General features: G+C 45.4%; 1 protein-coding gene across 1 annotated transcript in view; it reads right to left on the reverse strand.

Annotated features, from left to right (window-relative positions):
- Window positions 1-939: 939 nt before the first annotated feature.
- The window catches only part of SPARC (secreted protein acidic and cysteine rich), a 35647-nt gene continuing 16236 nt past the window's right edge, over window positions 940-20350 (reverse strand). The window contains exons 2-10 of the mRNA XM_084839196.1: window positions 19244-19304; window positions 15428-15478; window positions 13462-13546; window positions 11327-11448; window positions 9639-9759; window positions 8324-8457; window positions 7304-7452; window positions 3881-4029; window positions 940-1926 (exon numbers count right to left, since the gene is read on the reverse strand). Of these exons, the coding sequence (XP_084695322.1) occupies window positions 1898-1926; window positions 3881-4029; window positions 7304-7452; window positions 8324-8457; window positions 9639-9759; window positions 11327-11448; window positions 13462-13546; window positions 15428-15478; window positions 19244-19300 (897 nt within the window). The 5' untranslated portion in view covers window positions 19301-19304 and the 3' untranslated portion in view covers window positions 940-1897. The remainder of the gene's footprint in view (window positions 1927-3880; window positions 4030-7303; window positions 7453-8323; window positions 8458-9638; window positions 9760-11326; window positions 11449-13461; window positions 13547-15427; window positions 15479-19243; window positions 19305-20350) is intronic.

Genomic DNA, 20350 nt, shown 5'->3' on the forward strand with positions numbered 1-20350 from the left:
GGAATGCTGGGAGTTGTAGGACTTTTTTCTGTCTGAACATGCATAGGATTGCATGCTAAATCTCATTTAACTAAAGAGACTGAGGGCATATATACACACCTGGAACTTAATGAAAAGGATCTCAGCTGTATTCAATAGAACAGGCATAGAGCTGATTATTCCCAGTTAGCTCATTCTCCTATGCCACACTCACATATAGATGTGCTGGTTTTTATTAAATGTGTTGAATGTTCACATCTATGTTTGGAGTTTTTTCTCCAAATGTCATGATGGCACTAAGATCAATAAAGTTGGCAGGCACTAGAGAAAGGGCCTTCTTTGTGGTGGTACCCACCTTATGGAATTCCCTCACAAGACACATATGGCTGGATCTTTCTATGGTTGCTTTTAAGAGGACTTCCAAAACATCGAAAAGGTTGGATTGTATTTGCTGCCTTTACTTTCCCGAACTGTATTTTATTTTAACTGGCTTACTATAAACTGTTTAAATTTAAGGTGGTTTTATAATTTGTTGATATTGAATGTTACTTTTTCTGTTGTAAGCCACCTTGAGAAGACTTTGTCTTGAAAGGCAGCTATGAATTAAATAAAAACATTTTTTAAAAAAATAAAATTTCAACCCTCAGAAGGGTTCACAAGTGACCCCCTTGAGATGAGGATGACTAGAAATGTACGAGGAGACTATAGGCTCATTTCAGTCTCATTTAGCACTGTGGTTTCAAATAGCTGTCTTTTAGAAATGAGAAATCCACCAGATTTCTCACACTGCAACACTGCATCTCGTATGAATAAGATGCCAGGAGAACATTAAGAAATAAGAGGAGTCTCAGCCTATGAGATCTCTTTGTTGTTTTGCTACTCAGGATAGTCTTAGGATGATATCCTTCCCCCAGTTAAAAAAACGCCAGACCCAACCAAAATGCAAATGCTGACTAATCTACACCAAACATATTTTTTAACGTAGAAATATCACATCCACAGTTAATTCCCAAAGACAGGATGGGAACTTTCAAATGGCCATGTGGAGGAGACATAATATGGTGAAATATGTTCTTGTCCCTCAGCCTGGTTTTTCAGTTACCAACAAATCACAGCAGGAAAAAAAACAACCACAACCAAACATAGATAAGCACCAAATCTAACTTTAAGGCATGGTAAACACAGCAACAAACAATACAGTCACTGAGTAGTAATGAAGCAGGTAGCATTTTTAACTTTTTATTTTTAAAGGTGTGGGGGAGTATTGAGACTTATTTTTTTCCATACATCTCAGTTCGTCTCTGTTTTCATGACTTTTGTGTGTGTCTGTGCCCAATTATTGTTACATTCAAGAACTGTGGAATTTCTGTTGTCACCATGCTGAATTTTGCAGACCTCTCCCACTGCCCTCTCTTTCCATTCTACTAGTGAACAGAATCCAGGTCATCTAAACTTTCTTAAAACAATTGCACTGCTTGACTTAGTAAAGCCCAGTCTCCCAACGCCCTTTTTTGGTACACCTTCCTTTACTTGCCTTCTAGAAATTAGGGAGTTTAGTCCGGTGTTCCTTTGCCTGAGATTTAAATAGCCCAAAACCTACTAAGATTTAAAAAAAAGAAAAAAAAGAAAAAGAATGGGTCAGGGGAAGGGGTAGATACTTTAAACAGAAGTAGATTTTTTCACTGATATCAAATCGAAAGGTCAACAGAAACACACAAGATGAGTGCGTGAGCAGAGTAATCTAGTGGTATAGATTAGGCTACTAACAATTTTCTGTCTCTTTTTTTTAGCACCGTTAATATATAAGTTTAGATCTATATTAGCACCTTGTCCCCGGTAAAACAACCAAAAAACCCCTCAAATTGTTAAAAATGAAAGAAAACATTGAGTTGTAGAACAGATCAAGAAGCTGCTGAATTTAGATCACAAGATCCTTGTCAATATCCTCTGTAAAAGAAGAAGAAAAAAGACATCACATAAGAACAGCTGTGCTAACTTGTGCATGAAACCAATCAACAGTGCAATTCTTTTCCAGTGATTAGATTAGCTATTACCTATAAATCAGTGGCTAACAGACGCAAGATTCTGGTCTAGTTCTTTGCAGGATACAGTCATACTGAGGGATGAGAAAGCTAAGACTGCTCGGAAAGATCACTAACTTGCATAGAGCTGGTTGGTTTATGGCAGGCGTGGGTGACTTGTGGCCCTCCAGCTCTTAGGCTGACAACTCCCATCAGCCTGGTTTGCAAGACACAACAACCCATGGTGGGCTGTCAGCCTTGTTTGTTTCAGGGTGGCTTCTCGTGACATCCGAACCAGGCGCGGTTTCCTCAGCATGGTTTGTTAACCATGCACAAGCCACTCTGAGAACCCATGGCTTGTTGCTGGGTTGTTCAGGGTGGTTTGTTTTCAGGGTGGCTTGTCATGGCGTCTGAACCTGGCACAATGCTTCTGCCTGGCTTGTCAGAAAGGGCTGCAGAGATGTCTGGTAAGACTGGTGAAAAATCTGGTCACTCTCCCTAATGAAATTCCCTCTCTATTTTGTCTTGAAATGACACTAGTCAATTCACTCCTCCACTTTGTCGCCTCCCTAGACAGTAACACATTTTTTTTTTAATTTTCACCTTTAGGGAGATTTTTGCAAATTTAATGTTAATGTTTTTCCACCTTCAGAGATTTGCACATATTTCACATTTCATATTTCACATATTTCAAAATTACCTTAAAAAAAACCTTTGGGGAGAGTGGCACAAATTCACTCAAGCACAGTAACTGCTGCACTTTAGTGACTTTGTGCAAATCTCCCTGAATGTTTTTTTAAAAGTCAAATTTCTGTACATCTCCTCTAAAGTAAAAAAAACAATGCTAAATATGTGCAAATCTCCCTGAAGGTGGAAAAAATGCATGAATACCTGAAGGTGAAAAAAAAATAAAATTCTGCGCAATGAATTCTACTCTGCTAATGAGTACTCTGGGGTCACGAAGAGTCGGACACGACTTAACGACTGAACAACAACAACAACAACAACAACGAGTACTCTACTCATTAGTGGAGTAGCAGAGTAGGCTGCTGCGGTTGTGCTGCAAAGGTCCATGGGATACATGCCAGGAATGTGTGGGAGGGCTAAGGGGGAAACAAGCCATGGCAAGCTACAGACCACCTGATTGTCAGGGGTAACAGGGGTTAGTGAGTGAACAACCAACCCACCGTAGCTTATTTTCAGGGTGGCTTATCATGATGTGTGAACTGGCCCATTGAGTCTTTAAGATCAGGGGTGTGGCATCTGTGGCCCTCCAGATGTTGTTGGACTGCAATTCCCATCAGCCCTAGCCAGTATAAACAGTGGTGAGGGATGATGGGGGTTTCCGTCCAACAATGTGGAGGCCCATACATTCCCCACTCCTGCTTCAGATGGTTTGAATCCAGTTCGGCTTTGGATGGTTTGAATCCAATTCTGCTGCTAAAATGAAGCAGGTTGCCTGGTAGGGAGACAATCTGGCAATCAACTGTAAGGTCACTTAGAGCTCCTTGAAAGAAGAGTGGCCAACAAGTGAAATAAAACTGCCAGGGGAAGGGTGTCAGGTAGTTCCAGAGTGTTCACCGAGCCCAGCGCTTATCCAGCGTATCACCATTTGTGCCAGTTTATGCAGGTACCCAGGCTCCAGTCCCATTCACGTGAACCTGGAAGTAAGTCCCATTGCACTCAATGGGACTTGCTCCTAAGTAGACGTGCCTAGGGTTGCACTGTTGGCTATTGCTAGCACTTTGTGTCACAAACAGAAACACCTGCCTACCTTTCCTTAGTGTTCTAGAACCATCCTGAGATATTTGGAATTAGGGCTGCCCCTTCGCCTCCAGCCCCTTCCCAACTACAGCGGGGGATGTATGCATGCTACTTACTCTCCTTAATGCCGAAGCAGCTGGCCCATTCCTCAAGAGCGATGTACTTGTCGTTGTCTAGATCGCATGTCTCAAAGAAGCGAGTGGTGCAGTGCTCCATGGGGATGAGGGGAGCTCTCAGTGGGGCCAACTCGGTGTGGGACAGATACCTGAAAGAAACATCGAGGTGGTCACAACAACACCCAGTACAAGCTTTTTTACATGAGGCTGCTAATCCACTGTATCCACTTTTGGTTTCGTCGCAGAATTGAGCACCACACAAAGAGCGTTTCCTTTTCTGCTTTTCTGCTATATAAGCTTGAGGTGGTGCTGTGGTAGAGCAGAACAGCGCAAATACAAAAGCAAAAAAAGCATCTTCTTTCATTTTTTAAAATAATGCCACATTTCCCCTGTTCTAAAAAAAAAAAATTTGCTGAAAGTGCTGCTTAAAAACCGAAGCGAAACTTTCTGGGACACATTGATGTGTAAAGAACCCGTGAGCAATCGTGAGTAGGGAATGGCAACCATACAATAAATGCCTCATGTAGAAACGCTCTTTATGCCATAGACCTGTCCTCCCCAACCTGGGTCCCTCCTGATGTTCTGGACTACAGCTCCCATCATCACTGACCATTGGCCATGCTGATTGGGACTAATGGGAGTTGCAGTCCAAAACATCGGGAAGGACCCAGGTTGAGGAAGGCTGTTATAGATTGCAGCTTTCACTAGAGTGGAAAGAATTCCCCTCAACATTTCCCTTGAATAAAAATGCTGTACAGCAAGCAAGTTGGAGCAGGACCATGTCTCCACGACAACGGAAGGAGAAGCTAATGGAGGAGTACTGGGTCTTTTAAAAGGAATCAGCTTTGCTTTGCTTTGGCCCATGCAGGGCTCCACGAGCAAGTGCTCCGCACCAGTAAAAATCGCTTCCCTGTGGGGGTGGGGGTTGTAGTGAAGGTCACCTGACTGGCAGGGTCTGCTCAACCAATAAGAGAGGCTTCTCCCCTCTCCCACCCACTTTCTCCTGAAAGTCCAGATGCACCTGCATTTCAGGAGCAAGCCCCATTGGGCAAAATGGGAGTTACTTCCGAGTAGATACACATATGCTTGTGCTGGGAAAGGGGAGGGGGGAGAGGAATGGGAAACCAGCCCCCTTTTGAACCACAGGATCTCTATAACGAAGGTGTGAACTTGTTACTTCTTAAGGCAATAGACCAAGCCACGAAGAATTGCAGGTTCGGTAAAGCGCTTTTCAGCCTTTAGGGAATTAGTGCTTTAAAATCTGCTATGACAGGTGAGAGGGATCTCTGTAAATTTTGATGTGTGCATTCAGGGGACAGGCCTCATTGACCACAATGGGAGTTACTTCTGAGTAGACACCAACTGGTTTGTGCTGGGAAACATGGGGACAGGAAACACCCCTTGACCGGTGTTAACAGTGAAAAACACACCCCTGGGCAGGGCTAGCATACCCGAGGTCAGTGCGGGGGTTGGGGCACACTACAGCTATACCTCTGAGAACCTGCCTTGAGGAAAAGAATTGGACTTTAAGCAGTCTCAGGAAATCTGGTTTTTCCCTGATAAGCTCCGGGGCGGCTGCTGGATGGCTACGACCTCATGTATCCCTAACGACCTCAACACGCAGCTGGCTCGAAGTAAATCACTGGTGGAACCCCCCCTCCCCGGATTAGCTATGAAAGGACCTTGTAGGAAAGGGCAAGGCAATGATTCCCTTGCTCTGGTCAACCACTTCCACCCATTCGTATTTTTCCTGTGTTTGGGCTAGTTTCCATGTCTGTTCAATAGGAAGAGTTGTACGTGCTGTGTTCATTGTCTAATTAAGACAATGGCAGTTGTGCGTTGGGTCTTACCCAGTGCTGGGTCAATCTATGGCAGCAATTCAAGCCACTAGGACTGCTCACTTCCTCTCCTCCTGTGTCTGATAGCAATGCTTTCTTTTTGTACTGGGCTGAGGCCTGATTCATATATGACCTGAGAAACATGGATGCCAGTTTCCTACATCTGCACCCCATGCCACTCTATGAAGGGAAGTGGAGAGGGACACGAATGTAGGAACTTCCCATGTGCTCTATCCTTCTCTCATGATTTTTCCCATTTCAGATATTACTAGGGCAGCTGGGATGCAGCCACTGGGAAGCAGCACTCACGTCACTTGGGAAATGTATGAATCAGACCTCAGCAAGAGATACCCAAGATCTCCTGTTGGGCAGAAGGTCTCCTGGCTACCCGAGAAACTGAAAAAAGGATAGGGCCTTCCTTCCCTATCAAACATCACATTATCTAGATCTGAAATACATTATTGTGATGGCGGTTTAATGCTGAGAAGGGCCCCAACTCAAATCCTTAAAGAGCTGATGCATTTATAAGGCTGCACTGCAACCTCTCTCCCAGGGGTGGGCAATCTCAGGCCCAGGGGCCAAATCTGGCCCTCCTGGGGTCCCACACCCCCTTCCACTGGTCCCACTCCCTTCCCCCAACCACCAATTGTTTGGCGGTTTCCTGGCTTTTCTGCATTTCCCCTGTCCACCATGTCCTTCTAGAAGGCCGAAATGCTTCATTACCGGCGGTAAGAGCTTAATCTAAAATATGCTGGTATTTTTAGTATTTTGGCCCTGCCGCTTTTGCCTTTCCCCCACCACTAGAATGTGGTCCCCGAAAACTTCTCTGAAATAGTATTCAGCCCTCTAGTTGAAAGTGGTTCTACACACCTCTTGTACCAGAGCCTTTATCAGACTTCACCCTCACCATATCTGAGACCGTAAGTGTTATTTTATAAAGAGAAAACCTTTTTATTCCTCCAGTATTTTAGCATTTTTGCTTCCTAGTCTTTTGGCTCTGGTGTTTTAAATCTGCATTTTAAATCTCTGCATTGCTGCTAGGTTTTATTCTGGTTGTACCGTTGTATTGTGGTTTTCAGCTTTCATATTTTATATTGTTTTATGCTGCACTCTGTGTTTTTACTTTTTGTGAACTGCCCAGAGAGCTTCGGCTACTAGGTGGTATAGAAATGAAATGAAATGAAATCAAATAAATAAATAAATAAACTTTAATGAAAGTCAGGTATCCTGGGAATCTGAAGGATGCAGTGTTTACCGTGCTGGAAGCCGAACTCTGGATTTTTGCCACAGTCCTGTAGTAAGTGAAGGTACCCATTTGCCATGGTCAACAAGTTGCCACAATCCGTACCAGCCATACTGCATCTCCTTTTTATGATGCCAAGTCACATACAGACTATGAACGCCTAAGACAGACTGGGGACTTGGTTCCTTTGTCCCAGGTTGTTATTTCAACCTCGCTGGCGACAAATGGTGTCAAATGACGAATTTTGCTTGTGACCTAATGCAACGGTGACTTGACTATGCTAGGCTTTGCCATAGGCCAGGGAAGCAAACCTGTCTTCTTTATAAGCACACAGGGACGTACCCATCAACGGGATGCTGGTCGAGCTGACCAAACTGCCAGTGCACGGGGAAGATGTACATGTTGTAGTTCTTCTCGAAGTCACGAGCCAGCAGTTCCACTGTGTGGTCACCGGCTTCCAGGCGCTTCTCATTCTCGTGGATCTTCTTCACCTGTTCAGCAAGACATCATTTGCATTTAAAAAAAAATTAGTCTGGGATTGCACTTGGAGCCTCTCTTGGAGAAAACCCATACCTGTGCTTCATCCTGGGGCAGGCAAAGAAGAGCTGCAGAGCTGTGCTACATGGATTTTTCGCAGAAATATGACGCTGTGAGACTTAGTGCATGCCTGACCGTCCCAAGAGAAGTCTCCATCTGGTGGAATGTACTGGCATACAAATGTAATGTGAATGTAATGAGGAAAGGCTTTATGAATGTAGGAGCAGCCCGTCCATGTTTGAGCAGCTCGTGTCGCGCATTACATGGCAGATTGCCAGAAGTGTATACTTGGATCTGCCACAGCCAGTCCTGGCACTAATGGGTGTACTGGTATGACACAGGTTTGCTCCATTCAGAACTTATATTTTTGGGTATACACTAGATTTATATATCATCTATCTGTCTATATTAGGTTCACTTTTTAAAAACAGCAACAGTGTAATATGTGAAATGTTCTTTGGATGGCTGAGCCATTCCTCTCAGCATTGGCTGAGTCCCCCACCACACTCATCCCCACTGTCATCTCCGATTGCAGATTGGAGATAATAGCAGGGATTCCTCCAGCAGCGGGGTTTGGAGGCCAAGCCCTGCCCCTGGACCAACCCAAGGAGGCTCCGTGGGCCGGATGCAGAACCTCCGTGGGCCGGATTAGACCCATGGGCTGTAGGTTCCACACCCCTGCCATAGAGAGTAGCATGCACAGTGTTGGTCTTGCTGGGATAGGATAAGTACATCTCGATCCTGAATATTCAAGATAGAGGCAGACTCCCCTTCAGCATGCAGCATAAAGCTGTGAGGATGTGCTTATGTGGGGGACTCGCTCACCCTGAGTTTTTGCTTCTCGGTCAGCAGGTTGTTGTCTTCATCACGCTCGTACAGGGTGACCAGTACATTCTTCAGCCAGTCACGCATACGCAGGGGGAATTCACTCAGCTCAGCATCAAGGCAGGCAGGAATGACTGAAATCCAACCAGAGGCCCATCAGTCCAGTCACAGTAAAAGACAAGTCCTTCTATTGTATTTAGACATAGAAAGGCCCATTGCAAAGAAACCCTTGACCCCGCCTAATAACGGCAGGAAGACTATTAGAAAGAGACGTCAGATCATGACGTCACTTGTAGAGTTTACAGCCACTTCAGCCAAAACTATTGTCCAGCTATTGTCCCATTACTGATAGTGCAAAAAGATCCACTCTGCAAGTGGTCAGTCTAGGGTTCCCTATAGAAACATCCCCCAAATCTCTTCAAGACAATGAAGTTCTGTACCCTGAGTTAGAGTAAGGTTTATCAAGAGAGCCTGTAGGATTGACTTTAGAAAATTACATTTGATTGATGATTTTTACTTTTTACGTTTCACTTTTTTTCCCATTTTATATAACAAACAAGAAATGGTATCGGTTTAACATCTTCCACAAGCAGCCGAATCTAACCTTCCAGGCGAGAGCAGAGATATCCTTGTTCCCCTAATCTGTGAGAGACCCCTTGAACTCCATTCATTTGAACATACATGTCATGGATATCAAAGCACATATGTACCCAGCAGTGGGAGGAAAGCAGTTATCTAACGCCTTCCTCAATCTGGGCATGCTGGCTAGGATGATGGGAATTGTAGTCTAGCACATCTGGAGGGTGTCAGGTTGGGGAAGGCTGATCTAACTCAATCACCCATCAGTGATGGGATCAGTGTTTAAGCTGATGCTTTAAAAAAAATCATCTAGGTTTAACTTGATTAGTGGCATATTTGCCAACGTGGTAGCCACCACTGTTCTACAGCCTGGTGTGTGTGTGTGTGTGTGTGTGTGTGTATATATGTTTTAACATATTTCTTTACACTGGTTGAAGCAGTTGCTTCTTGCTTTAAAATTAGGACTCACATAAAGCCAAAATAAAAAACATCCTGCCAATGCCTAACATAGTAAAGCCAGATGGATCAGCTGTAGATACCGTGAGCCAGGGCAAGGAAAAGCCAGGAAAACACTTGCTAATTAGAAGCCATCTCATACCACTCCAGACCATGCTGATGGTTAGAGATAGACATACTAGGTTGTTGGAAGATAAAAGCGTTCTTGGCTGGATACAGGCTGTGCTTGATGAGTTACTTTCTGGTTGGATTGTTCTGTACCCTAAGGTTGAAAACTTACATTTGCAAGGTCCAATGTAGTCCAGATGGAGCTTGTGTCCCTTCTTGGTTCCCTCCAAAGTGCATTTGGTGGCAAAGAAGTGGCAGGAGGTGTCATAGGTCTTGTTGTCAGTGCCGCATACCTGTGGGAAAAGTGTAGTTGCATTAGAAAGGAAAAAGTGTTCCTGTGTAGCATGGACCTACCTGTCACTCTCCCCATCCAGGACAGGCAAATCAACAACCCTTTAGGCATATGCTAGCTAAATGCTGGTTACGTCTGAATTAATCCTCACCCAGCCCATTTGATATTCATTCTAGGACTGAACTGCTGCTCCTGGAATTAAAGAAAATGCAAAGTAGAGCTGGGTGCACTCCCAAGTAATAAGTGATCTTTCCCAGCAGCTGCATATAGAATGTTAAAGAGCACTAGGTTCAAGATGCAACTTTACTATACCCCACAGAACAAATCCCAGGAGACAGGGTAGCAGTCCGCCACTGCTGCCTTCTGCCAACAACCCCACAGGTGGGAGAAGAACCACTGCCAAGCAGTGCCTCCCACTCCCATCTGTCTTGGGCAGTCAAGAACGACTTGGCGGTCAGCAGTTATCAAAAACCACTGAGAAGTTGGGAGAATGAGCAGTGTTACTCACTCTGCCCATCTCTAGATGTTGATCATTGACCAGGACAACCAACATGGACTCAATCCCTAACACTGCCCTGACTGGTATGGGTCCAGAAAAATCCATCTTATCCTAGAATTCTTGGAGCTGCCCCACCCTTGACTGTTCAATGACCTGGTCCAACAAAGGCAAAGTTGACACTAGCCTATGTCCAGGGAAGTCAGAAGTGATCATAGAATCATAGAATGGTAGGGTTGGAAAGGGCCTATAAGACCATCGAGTCCAACCCGCTGCTCAATGCAGGAATCTAAGTCAAAGCATCCCTGACAGATGGCTGTCCAGCTTCACCTTGAATGCCTCCAGCATGGGAGAGCCCACCACCTCCCTAGTGAACTAGTTCCATTGTCATATTGCTCTAACAGTCAGGAAGTTTTTCCTGATGTTCAAATCATTCCTCCTTCAATACTCTCCTCCAGTGATCCAATTTACTGCAGCTAACAGAAACATACATAACTTAGGTTGGACAAATTTCACTAGCCAGATGAAAAAGGGAACATGGTGGCTTCAAATCTTCAAGAATCTGATATAATGTTTTGGGTAACATACACCCTTCTTCATCCAAATCTGTCTGGATCATCTTGGATGCTTCCAAGCTGAACTATGTTTAAACCTATAAATGAAGCCGTATTTATACATTTCCTGGAGTGGTCATGTTGTCACTACCCCATGATTGCTCCCATGCTTCTCCCAGTAACATCTGCAGTTTCCACTGACGTAGTCAAGTTGGATCATGTCACATGGTTCTGTACTTGCAACACACCCCTACTGGGGCAGGTACTGCTAGTGTTGTACATGGTAGCATACCAGCATGGTACATAACTATGTGTTCTACCCCGAATCCTATCCACCCTAACCAGACATTGCACTTGCTACTGGGAGCCACCTCAGATATGCAGCAACCACTCTGCTCCACTTCCACCTCCAGTGGGGCCATAAGCTGTCACTGCATTCCTGAGGCCTCCACTTTTGTCTGTCTGCGGTACTGCCTGAATTCTCTCATCCCTTTGGTGACTCCAAAGCTTCTGCTCACCTTCTCAAACACTGCAGTGCTGGTTGGGCAGCTGGAGGGATCTTGGCACACACACATAGGGGTGTTGTTTTCATCCACTTCACAGACTTTGCCATGCTTGCAGTGATGGTTCTGGCAGGGGTCTAAGCAAGAAAGACCAGAAGGGCAGTTTTAGAAGCCAAAATGGCATCAGCAGTGCTTCATAAAAACCCGAAGAACTAGTCATGGAGAGATGGATTCCACCTTTTTACCCACGGCAGGGCCTGAACCATCCAGCTCAGTGTTTGCTTGGCTCATCAGACTAGGATATGCTAACAGAATGTTTATGGAGCAAGACATATAAAGTTAAGTCCAATCGTTTACCGTAGTCACTGGCTGGAGCAACTAGGAAACTGCCAGAACCCCTTAGCTAATATTTGGCTGTTAAGTTGTACATGGCAGCAATTTCTTCTGCTGGAATGGTACCTTCTTGCTACCTGGTGCCGCCATAGAACTGTCTGATGTCCTTCAAGTCTTTCCCGCTCAGTTGGCTAATAAAGCCCCCAAAAGGATGTCTGTGAAATAACTGCATGGTTGAGGGACACACACACACACACCATGTCCTGTAAGGACAATTCCCTTCCATCTGTGGTCCTTTAAAGCAATGCCACTTACAGTTTAAAGCATCCTATGGAGGTATTGGGCTGAGAGGAGATGTCATGGAGGGCATGTATTGTCTGAGACCAATCCCCTGTCAAAGTTCCTTCAGTTTGCTAAGGGGAATGCCCATTTGCAGCTTAAAGGGAAATGGAGATGGAATGGGGGAATGAGCTCAGAGAAGGTGTACCTAGGGCCTTCCAGATGTTTTGGACTCCAACTCCTATCAGCCCCAGACAGCATGGCCAATGGTCAGGAATGGTGGGAGTTGTAGTCCAAAACAGCTGGAGGGCACCAGGTCGGGGAAGACTGGCTTACCTGCTCTCAAGACAAGACACTCCCACCCCCGTTTAGACCCCACATCCCTTCATCTTGGCTCCCAAACCTGAATGGCTGAGGGTTTGTGTCTGTATGCTTCTGTGGGGGTAGATTGGGCAGCACCATTTCCATACACAGAGTGGCTGAAAACGTACAATTCTTTAACACTGGGTTTGGCAGAAGGTAGTTTGGGATTTCTTGGTAGATCTCTGAGTGATCTGAAGTAGTCCAGCAAGGATTTCTGACTCCCAATTGTTTTACAATGGTAACAACAAAATGTCTGCAGATTACTTAATACATCTTTTGTTGTTGTTCTACAGATCAAAGCACATACACAACTCATATTTTAATAACACTTTTTTTCTTCAGCGCTGGCATGATCATCATCAAAACCAGCACCATATTATGAAAATGTCAGGCCTAGGCCAGGCTGCTGAGAAGGGCCTATATAACTGGTAAATTGTTTATGGAAAAATTAGTAGACTGCACGAGTGCCTGTTCAATTATCTGACCTCAGTCAAAATGGCCTCAATCTCTACCGTCAGGGGAAAAAGTGTAATCAAGTGCGGGACCAAGTACAGATATTCCACAACCTATCCATGGGCTATCTGAATGGAGTCCATGGACCACCGGTGGTCCGTGGATCACAGTTTGAGAACCTCTGAGTTAATGTACTTAGACACCACCAGTACAATCTGAAATAGTGTGGTGTAGTGGCCAGAGTGTTGGACTGGGAGTCGGGAGATCTGGGTTCTAGTCCCCACTCAGGCATGGAAGCTCACTGGGTGACTTTGAGCCAATCACAGACTCTCAGCCCAACCTACCTTAAGGGGTTCCTTAAGGATGAAAAAAGGTGGGATATAAATGTAATTAATTAATTAATTAATTAATGGTGCTCCTTATAAGGAAGACTCAGAAATTTATTTTTTTCCCCTCACTTTGTGTGTGTGTGGAACCCCTACATGTGTTATGTGCATATGTTCTCTTCCTGTGCCATTTTGAATTTCTGTGGTTATTTGTCCTCTAGAGAAGGACCTCACTGCACATTACATAGCGAGAAATGCCAATTCCAGGTCCCCAGTATCTGCACCTGTATACAATATGTGTTCTTACATACACATATTACGGGCACACATAAAACACTTTTATATATACATGTAAAAAGTGTCATGTGTTAAGTGTTGGGTGTGAAAACTACTTACTTTCAGCAACAATTTCCTCCACTTCCACTGCGGGCTCATCAAACTCTCCAACCTCCACCTGAACTGGGTTGATTCCCACAGGTTCCTGAGAAGAGAGATGGAATGAGCTCGGTTATGGTTCTGTTCCGAATGGCTACTGACCTTGGCAGCGTGGATGCCATACCCAAGTCATTAGAATATACAGTTTAAAGGGACACACCACCACATCAATAAGAGCCCAGGAAGCCAAGCATCAGAGACACATTTCAGTTTTTAGCCGGTGATGCTAAAGCCAGTGACAGTGGTTAGCTTCCTGTCACAAAAGCAGGGCCAAGCTTGAGCTATTTTGCTGCTCTAGGTAAGAATTAAATTTTGCCACTCCCCCCTCCACATATTGTTGTATTAGAATCCACACAAGTGTGTGCGCGTGCGTGTGTGTGTGTGTGCGCGTGCGTGTGCGTGTGCGTGTGAATGAAATGTGTATGACATAAGAACATAAGAAGTGCCGTGCTGGATCAGACCAAGAGTCTATCCAGTCCAGCATTCTGTTCACACAGTGGCCAACCAGCTACCCATGGGAAACCCAAAAGCAGGGCATGAGCGCAACAGTGCCCTTCCACCCATGTTCCCTAGGAACTGGTGTACTCACTGCCTCTGGAACTGGAGGTAGCACATAGCCATCGAGACTAGTAGCCATTGGTATCTTTTTCCTCCAGGAATTTGTTTAACCCCCTTTTAAAGCCATCCAAAGTGGTGGCCATCACTACATCTTGCGGAAGTGAATTCCATAGCTGTGTGATGAAGCATGTGTATATATATATGTGCACATACACAGATACACATCAATAGTGAACTAATTGGCCCAGTTCGCACATGACAACTGCCCAGGGTTTTTAAAATCTCGGGTTGCTTGGAATAGTGAGTGTGCTAATGCACACAGCCTGATCGTTCCCACTGCAAGCGTGATGCGCAAACCAGGAATTCTGGCTTGTTGGGCAAGAGACAAGCAGAGCTAGAACCCAGGGTTAAATCCACTTGCAGTGGGAGCGATTGGGCAGTGTGCATCACCATGCTGCTGTGCTCACAACCACCTAGCCAGTGGTGGGGAACTTGTGGCCCTCCAGATGTTTTGGCCTACAGCTCCCACAATCCCTCACCATTGGCTACGCTGGCTAAGGCTGATGGGAACTGTAGGCCAAAACATCTGGAGGGCTGCAAGTTGCCCGGCCCTGGTTAAACAAACCCTGGGTTGTTGTTTCATGTGAAGTGGGCCATTCTCTGGGTATGGATCCTTACATAGACCAAATGTCACCATCTACACATAAGAGGGAGGTATCTGCAGGTTTGGGGATACAAAATATCTTTAGAAAAAACCTACTTGGTGGTGGTGGGGAAACAGCCTGGTCAGGACTAAGCATGCTTCATGTACATAGAATGCTGAGTGACTGTTACAGGAGAGGAGAAAAAAAAACACTGGAGTTGGGGGAATGGTATGGTGTATCTTGAAAGAGGGCACAGTTGGCTTCACCTTCCACACTGCAACAGTTTGTTGAGAAGAATGGTTTTCTTCTCTCAAGAGTTGTCCCAGTTACAGCTCCCTTCCTCTGCTCTACAGAAGTGAATGGAATGAAGTGAAGGGGATGCCATGTGGAAAACGGTGGTGGTGGACGGGTTGACGTAGGTGTTTCTGGCCCCGCTGTCCCAAGGATGTGGGAACAAATTGTGTATCCTCCCCACCCCCTGCCCCACCCCCAGCCCTAGTTGTGTATGAGAGAAAAGACAGAAAGAGGCTGGGCTTGTTGCTGGTGCAAGCAGAGCCAAAAGATGCTAACTGTCCATCTGTTTCAAGCAGTATCTACAAGCTCTCAAATCACGATAAAATGGATAAAAACTGCACTTGCATGCTCAGAAAGTGAAGTCTGCCAGCTGCCCCTACAAAGCTCTTTAAAGAGAAAGGGAAGGGAGCCCATGCTGCATTACTGCATACCTCTGTTGCAAGATCCTCTATGACTTCCATCTCATCCGGCAGCGCTTCCTGCTGTAAGAAAGGAAGAAAGAAGGAAGTCAGGTATGGATGCTTCTGGCACTCACTGTTCTTTCTCCAGGGCTTGCCTGAGCGTCACACCTAAAGCTCCACAACTACTGCGGTGACCATGCATGCGCAAGCCTCCTTTCTGTCCCCCGTCAAATCACTAGGGGAAAGTGTTCGACTTTTTACATAATGCGTCCCTTTGCCACAGTCGGACCAAGTAGGCCCTCTCCTAATGAGTGGAGCGCCTTATCTCACCACCTCGCTTTGGAATGCTGCCTTCTCTTATCTCATTCCTTACCGGCCAGCAGAGCGAAGTTGAAGGCCCTCAGGTATCCTTGGCCCAACATAATAAAAACATTGTGGAGATACTGCCCTCTGCCTTGGTGACAAACAGGCCTTGGCCTGCCACCTTTATTTCCTCACAGACATTTGGTGTCTTTAACAAGCAGAAAGTCAACAATGATTTGTGTGTGTGGCTAGCATGATGATAAAGAAGGCTGCATCTGTCCACTTTTTCCTGTTGTGAAAAAAGATGTGAAAGGTACATAGTGCTTTTATGGTGTGTGATGATGGGATGTTGTTTTTTTAACTTCTGGTAATGTATTTGAAGGGTGGGGCATAAATCAAAACCATAAATATAACTCAGGAAGTGTTTCTATTGGGAAATAGGATATGAACTATAATGGTGCATGTCTTGACCTTCTGCTGTTGCTAAAAGGTAGCGCCTCTATTAGAAAGTTGGGAACTGTGGTAGTCTTATCACTGTTGTGCAACTGCTAAAGCAGGCGTGGGCAACATGGAGCTCACAGGGTACATGCAGCACCTGCAGCCCCCAGTGCAGCCCCCGCCACCCCTGAAATCCCCCCCCATTTTTTAAAAAACTTTTCTTTGGCAAACAAAATGGTATCTGGAGCTTCTACAGAGTGCCAAAAGGATCAAAATTAGCTTGCAAACAAACTAATGTTGACCGTTTGGGCACTCTGTAGCAGCTCTGGACACCATTTTCTTTTTTTTCTTTCCCCTGCTTTTTTGGCACCTGTGGTGGGAGGGGTGAGGCATAGTGTGTGTGTTGTGGGGAGGTCTGGAGGGAAAAAATGGCCCCCAGACATCCCAAAGCTGCCCACACCTATGCTAAAGACATAGAGAAGTATCCAGTGCAATGCTACTGCTAATGTAAATCATAGAATCATAGGGTTGGAAGGGGCCTACAAGAGCATCGAGTCCAACCCCCTGCTCAGTGCCGGAAGCCTGATTCCCAGGCGGGATAGTACCTGGTTAGTACCCATCCAAGTACTAACCAGGGCTGACCCTGCTTAGCTTCCAAGTTGACCTCTAGTACAACGCCAGCAATGCTTGCTGGTGTGATGGGTTTGCCAGGGAAACCTGTCATGCCAGCAAATGCTATTGGTGTTGCACTAGAGGGTGTTTACGCTAGTGCAACATAATTTACATTAGTGGCAGTGTTGCATTGGATACTGCCTGTAGCACATAGTAGGAATCAAAGTAATCCAGTTTCCAGTCCCTGTGCACACAGCAAGCTCCTGAGTTTCCACCTCCCACTGCTTTCTATATGGATTCAGCCCTAGGCTGATCTGCTTGTAATGGCATAGGTTAGGGCCGCTTCTCACATGATATTCTTCCTGCATGGGTGTACAAGGGGGAAAGGAATGAAGTGTGGAGGCTGGACTGATGTGCACCATCATGTGTGAAAATAATGCAAGTCTCTTTTTTGCAACTTGTGTTTGGAAGACACATAGGATTGGAACCTGAGGGTCACTTCACACAGGACATCTTGCACGGTGTCCTGTGTGGAGTGACCCTTAGGCGCCAGTCCTTGCACAGCTGTAAGACCCACAGAATATAGTGGGCCATATTTCTGAGAAACTATGTCCAACAAGCTGTCTGTCTTTTAGAGAAGGAGTGGGCAGAAGATAGATCTTCAGCTGTTTTGGGCTTCAACTCTCAGAAGCCCCTGCTAGCATGGCCAATGTCAGTAATCCTGGGAGTTGAAGTTCAATGCATCTGGAGATCAACTGTCTGCCTACCCCTGTTTTAGAGCAGGCTTCCCCAACCTGGTACCTGCCAGATGTTTGGGACCAACTCCCATCAGCCCCAGCCAGTATTGCTAATGGTCAGCAATGGTGGGAGATGTAGTCCAAAACATTTGGAAGGCAGCAGGTTAGGGAGGGTTGTTCTAGAACCGTGGTAGGCAACCTTCTTGGTCCCATGGGCACATTTGGCAATTTGAGAACCTGTCATGGACAGGCATCACCACAAAATGGCTGCCATGGGAGGCTTGGCTAGTCACAATGGACAAGTATCCTACCCAAACAGCTGTGTGCAAGGCAGGGGTGTGGTGTGAGCCACAACCCAGTAAACAACTTCTTTGAACCCATGGTTTTCAGCTCTTTTTCTTTCCCTCCCTCTTTTTCATGCTGGCTCAGTGCACTTCAGAGGAAAGCATTAGCCTGCAGCTGCCCTCCATCTTCATTTCTGAAGAATGCCTCTGAGCCCCATCATGGCATTCATGGGAAATGAAGGTGGCAGCAGCCGCAGGTCCATACTTTCCTTAGAGGTGATCCCAGCTGACAGTAAGGAAATGTGTTAATTCCCCCCCCCCAAGTGGGAAAGGTAGGACACCTTGGCGGGCACCAAGAAAGGTATCCGGGCGTGCCTGGTGCCTGTGGTCACCACATTGCCTACTCCTGCTTTAGAGTAATGCTCTTACAAAGTCAAAGAGTTACAATTCATGGATTCCTGCTGCTCAGTAATGTGGGCCCCTTCCTATGAACTTTTCCTGGACTCCTGTTCCTGAGGCATGGTTTGGGCAAATGAAAAAAACCAACCAACCAGTTCTTTTGAATACAGTCTTCTGAGAAAGATGGATTTTGATGTGTGTGCATGCAGGTGTGTTCTGTCTTAAAAGACACATTTGTGTGGCCTTCCTGTAACCGTCCTACAAGTTTTTCTGTTTCTAAAATGGTACAGTTACTACAAACTCTGTTATTTTAAGGTTGAATAAAAATCTGCATATGGTGTGGAGGTGGCAGGGGCCTGAAGGAAGGGCGCAGATGAAACGGCATACAGAGGCAAGGAATGAGACATGGAAGAAGCAGAGGTCTAGGACAAGAAGACCTGGTTCACACAACACAACAAGCCACAGTACAAGTTGAGTATGGGTTATCATTGAACCATGGGTTGCTATGTTTTGTGAACCCAGCCGCACTAACAAACCATGGTTTGTTAATCACAAACAACCCCCAGTTCACAACTGTACAACAAACCACGAGTTCTCTTCATTGGCAAGGACCAAGGAAAAGGACCAAAGCCTAAAGAAAGCAAGACAGGCAGGTTGGGCTGACATATGCCTACCTACTCAGCTATTGCCTCTCCTTGCTATATTCCATATACCATAAACATTCCTAGAATTGTATATGAATCTTGCCAGTTTGACCCATACATTCTTTAAACGCACATCAAACAGTTGAGAAGATAACTCCTACGTTGGTTGTTTATTAGGTGGTCACCTTTTTCTGGCAGGGCCACTGTGGACAGCTACATGACAGGCAGAAATTCAATGGATGAATCTTTTCTGGGCATGGAGATTGGGGGGAAAGGATCTGGAACCGTGCAAGTCCAAAGGAGACAACTCCTATTGTGTATATGGACCTTGAAACTGTCACCTTTCTCATGACTGACCAAATGGGTGCCCTTAAAGACTGAAATCCATCCTAGGAAAGTGAGATTTTTAGGGGTACGCATGATACTTACCTGTGTTGCCAGGGCCTTGCCCGCCAGGCAGAGGAGGAAGAAAATCCAAGCCCGCATCTTTCTGTGAAAGAGGAGAGAAAAGAGCAGTAGCTTTTTTTACAGTCTGGGGAAAGTATATATTGTACTGCATGACAGTCAGATTACTTTCAATTATTACATTTTTATTCCACCCTTCTTCCAAGGGGTTCAGGGCAGCATACATGATCCCCCCCCCTTGTCTTTACAACAACCCCCTGAAGTAGGTTAGGCTAACAGATAGTGAATGGCCCGAGGTCACGAGGTGAGCTTTAGGACTGAGTGAGGATTTGAGCCTTGGTCCTAATACAACACCCTCACCACTACCGCATATTGGCTTGCTTTAATTTGATGGGAATTGAACTGGCTGTTTTCTCAGCATAAAGCTTCCTACAAGGCTGGCACTAATGATCTCTTAGAGCTTTCGAAAAAGAAATGGGAATCGTTAAAATGACTTGAGTCTATAGCTGGAGTCTTATGCCTAATGAGTCATGGCAAAACCCTATTGAAGGTAACTGATGGCAGGATTATCCCTAGAGTTTGCTCCCTTAGGGAGTTTACCTGCACTTTAAGAACACATAGAGTTACTAACTAAAGCTGCAGTCCTCACCACACTTGTTAGTAAGTAAATCTCATTGATCTCAGCGGCCTTGGGAGAAACCTGCTGTGAGGCTGCATCCACTGTGGCTTCCATCCTGTTCTCTAGCTGATCCTCTTGTCCACTGACCTACTGAGACTCGCAGTTTTGGAGATGGGGCAGGAGAAGCAATGGCTGCAGACACTCAGTGCCTCTGCACATTTAAAGGCAGAGGCACTGTCCCCAGGCCAGAACCTGGCAACCATAAATAATATCCTTTCACTGATCTCTTTATTTTGGGCATTCTTTGTTGCAGGGGGAAAATAAAGGGTCTCAAATGAGCTTTCTCCTATCGGTTACAGAGACAAGTATATTTCACCTCGGTTTTTAATGCAGAAATGAGCATAACAGATACCAAGGAAAGAATTTTAATATTTTGGGGATTAAAAACAAAGCACAACAAAAAGCACAGCTCTGTAAAACCCCCAGATAGCCATAATATTACAGAACATAAT

Source organism: Heloderma suspectum, chromosome 2 (genome assembly GCF_057233095.1).
Source record: "Heloderma suspectum isolate Gila_16-S chromosome 2, 16-S_ref, whole genome shotgun sequence".
Classification (NCBI taxonomy): domain Eukaryota; kingdom Metazoa; phylum Chordata; class Lepidosauria; order Squamata; family Helodermatidae; genus Heloderma; species Heloderma suspectum.